This window comes from Rhagoletis pomonella, unplaced genomic scaffold, assembly GCF_013731165.1.
Source record: "Rhagoletis pomonella isolate Grant_MI unplaced genomic scaffold, Rhpom_1.0 Rhpom_scaffold_00002, whole genome shotgun sequence".
Lineage (NCBI taxonomy): Eukaryota > Metazoa > Arthropoda > Insecta > Diptera > Tephritidae > Rhagoletis > Rhagoletis pomonella.
Window position 1 is genome coordinate 73,702,078 of NW_023458556.1, and position 3,875 is coordinate 73,705,952.

The window sequence follows — 3,875 nt, forward strand, 5'->3', positions numbered from 1 at the left end:
GAAGCAACTTTAAAAGATCTCCTCCAAAAGGCCTTCTGAAGCACGTCCTATAAAAGCCCTTCTGGAAGGCCTTCTATGGGTAGCGAAAGAGGAAGGCCTTCAATCTGTGCCACTCCATACAAAAAAGAAAGGAGAAAGGAATGTAGAGTGGAAGGCCTCTTGATTCTCAGGAAGGCCTTTCGGAAGGGCTTTTAACTCCTGAAATTATCTACTGGGAGGGGCTGAACACCTTTTGCAGAGATATTTCGTGGATATTTTTTTTTGACAGCTCAGCTCGGAAACGTGCAAAAAATACCATATTTCCAACCGACATTATTAATAAATTAGTGCACAGATATAGTAAATTTTATTTTTAATTTTTAAGCTTATACAACAGAGCCTATCATATAAACTAAGAAAACGCAGCGCTAGCTACATAGGCTATCGGATAACTGGTGAGGACTTGCTGATTAGATGCGTCGTTGGAGATCTGAGTCCTTTAGAAACTTGTAGATCTTAGATATGTTGTCTTTAGATGGATTAATGAGTCTGTGCATCTCCAGTGCAGGGCAGAAAGTTAGTAGATGTAGAACACTCACTGTTGCATCGCAGAAAGGGCATGGGTTTGGCTGATTGCCTTGTAGTAGATATGCGTTCGTGATTATGCTGTGACCGATGCGGAGCCTTATATAGGGTGTAATGTAATTTGTCGGGATACATGACGGGTAGCACAGTTTCTTTCGGGTAGGATTAATTCTGGCATAATGGTGTCTATAGTTCACCCAATCTGAATTTAACTGGGTTTGTCGCTGCTGAAAAACAAGTCGGTTGGCGTCGCTTTTACATATCAAGCTAGATGTGATAGTCGGAGTTCTCCTCATTACTTTCGCTGTTGTGTCAGCTGCTAAATTACCGTTGATGCCCGCATGTCCTGGAACCCACATTAGTCTGAGTTTCTGAGGGTGCGATATCATTATGTTTCTTATGTAATCGATAATGTAGTTGCTGTTGTTCAGATTTTTGATGCCTTCAAAACAAGAGCGACTGTCCGAGCATACTATGAATTTGCCTTTGTATTTTATCGCATATTGCTTAGCGTGAAGGATCGCAACAGCCTCCGCAGTGAATATCGAGCAGAAAGGGATGTTCTCCTTAATAACCAAGGCGGGCGAACAGTTTGTCAGAGGATGACGGACAGGGGCGAGACTTGCGGCTTGCCATTGTCAATGGATAGAATTGGAGAGCGGACGCTGGAGATTAGAACACTGATTTTGCGGTTTGACAAGAAGGATGTTATGAAGTTGTATATTCTTTGCCCGACATTCCATTTATTGAGTTGTCTTAGCACCACATGTATTCCTATGCGATCGAATGCTTTTAAAAAATCAAGCGATAGAAGAGTTATATGGTTCTTGTGGGACAAAGCATCGGAGATTACATGATCAAGATGTAGGAGGGCGTGGAGCGTGCTTTGACCTTTTTTAAAGGCAACTTGGTTGTGGTGCATGAATTGGTTGGAATGTATAAACCAAGACAGTCATTTTTTTCCAGCAATTTACCAAGGCAAAGGAGTAAGGATATGGGACGATAACTGCTTGCTTCACAAGAGGGTGTATTCGCTTTTAGGATAGGAATGACTGCACTAGTTTTCCAGAGGAGGGGATAGTTGCCTGTATAGAAAATATTATTATAGTGTGTGAGGAGGCGTGAAATAAGGGCCATGGGAAGATGTTTTATTATTGGGTACGATATCTTGTCGAAACCGGGGGTTCTTCCTTTTACCGCAGATAGGGCTGTTTGGAGCTCCAGCAGCGTCAGGTCGGCATCCAATTGTTTGGCTGAAGGTGTCAATCTAGGATTAGGCGGACGAGAGGAGCAGAGTAATGCAAGCTTACTTGCTGCGAATGCAGGGGGGAAATTGGAGTCGGATGATAAATGGTAAAAATGGGAGGCCAGTTCTAGAGCTATGTCACGAGGGCTAAGTAGATCGCCGAGCGAGGATTTAAGGAGGGTAATAGAGGAATGTGAAGGCAGAGTTGGGCAAAATTTATTCGAATGAGGAATAACAAATGAATAAATTGTTTTTCTTGTTATTCGTAAATAATAAATAATTTTGGTTATTCAAAAAAAAAAATAATTCGAATGACGGATAAATTATGTTATTCGTTATTCGAATAATTATTATCTTCATTAATTATTCGAATAACGAATAAAATAATAATAAAACAAGTAATTTATGTATATAGATATGTACATATATTTATGTATAAAATGATAACCGTTTTCGTTGTTGTGATTTAACTCAAACCCCTAGATAGATTTAAATCAAATTTTCGGAGGTTATTCCATGCGCATTAAGTCCTATTAAAGGCTACTAGAAAACTCCTTTGTGGCGATGGAGCCGAGTTATTGATAAAAGCCGTATTTATGAACTGATTTCGTTCAAATTCAAAATGTGTTCTGCCTGCATGATGAAAAATACTTATGCGAAAAATGGACCCGCTAGGTGGCGCTACAGTTGAGTTATTTAGAAAATCCCTACTTATTGTACAATCAGGTTGCAATTCATAATGGTGCTGCAGTCGAAATCTCTAGAAACCCCATATGTCTGGACTCCTTTGTTTTTTATGTTTATATTATACGAATTTACGATGTCCCACGTCGTCATATACCCTAAATGCGACCTTGCATCTACCTCCGCTTGATGAAATTGCTCGGGCGGCCATTGCTGCAGCAGCAAGACTCAAGGAAACCAGCTCTTGGATATTTTAAAAGTGGCGAATCAGCAAGGAAAGTTTCGACCACATCCTTCCAATTCCTATATCAATGGCCAAATTTTACATCGAGGACGCACATCTGTGCTCTTCAGCATCCTTATAAGGACTTTTGTTGGCCTACATGACATAAGACTAGAGGTTGACGCATCGGATCAATGTTGTAGTTGCAAGATCATAGAAGAAGATTACGCACGCTTAGAAAAGATCTCACAAGTGGAGGTAAAGCTCGTGATATTGAAAGGAATTTTGTCTTGCATATAGCATCAGAGCGCTATTTTTTGGCAGAAATATGTGTGAGAATTTTTACTTTACCCATATTTGGTTTTCAACGCTATTCTTGCATTGGCCAACGCAAAAAATCTTATTAGGGGCCGCGAAACCATAGGGAATGGGCTAGTATTCTTGATAAAATAGTAAACAAAATTCAGCTAACTTACAATCCTTGACAATAGAAATAAAAGTAAAAGGTGGCTCAATGTGTTAAAAATGAGTTTTTATTCATTATTTAAAATAACGAATAAAATAACGAATAAATTATTCACAAGCAATTTATTCAGAATAATTTATTCGTGAATAAGTTATCTGCGAATAATTATATTACGGATAAAATTTTATTCGAATAATTATCTAAATAACAATTTATTCGAATAATGCCCAACTCTGTGTGATGGTAGACCAGTAAGTCTTCTTATGTCCGCCCAGATTTTTTTGGTGCCAGAAGTAGTTGTGATGCTACTAGTAAACTTTTGAAAGCAAGCAAGTTTAGCGGTTTTAGCGCTACGGCGAAAAAGTGCGTTGGTTTTCTTATAAAGAATGAGGTTTGTAATATTTCGGTTGCGTTTGAATTCGCGCCAGGCTTGCTGCTTTCTGTCTCTTAGTGCTGACAGTTCACTATTCCACCACAACGGGGATGGTCTGCGTAGTCATGTTGTGGTAAGGGGGATGGTTTTATTAGCTGCGGACCGAATGATTTTCTGGATGCTGGACGTTTCCTGGTTTACATTGGATGATATTGGATAGGAGGAGGATAGCGTTTCACAAGCTTTCTCAAATTCCGCCCAGTTTGCCAGTTCGGTTTTGACAAAAGTTAATGGCCTGGTGGAAAGAATAGTGCTTAGT

At 39.6% G+C, this 3,875-nt stretch overlaps 1 protein-coding gene across 1 annotated transcript in view; it reads right to left on the reverse strand.

Annotated features, from left to right (window-relative positions):
* Positions 1–953, reverse strand: part of LOC118754748 — a 19,305-nt gene extending 18,352 nt beyond the window's left edge. Inside the window, exon 1 of the mRNA XM_036489637.1 lies at positions 864–953. Coding sequence (XP_036345530.1) covers positions 864–953 — 90 coding nt within the window. The remainder of the gene's footprint in view (positions 1–863) is intronic.
* Positions 954–3,875: the final 2,922 nt, after the last annotated feature.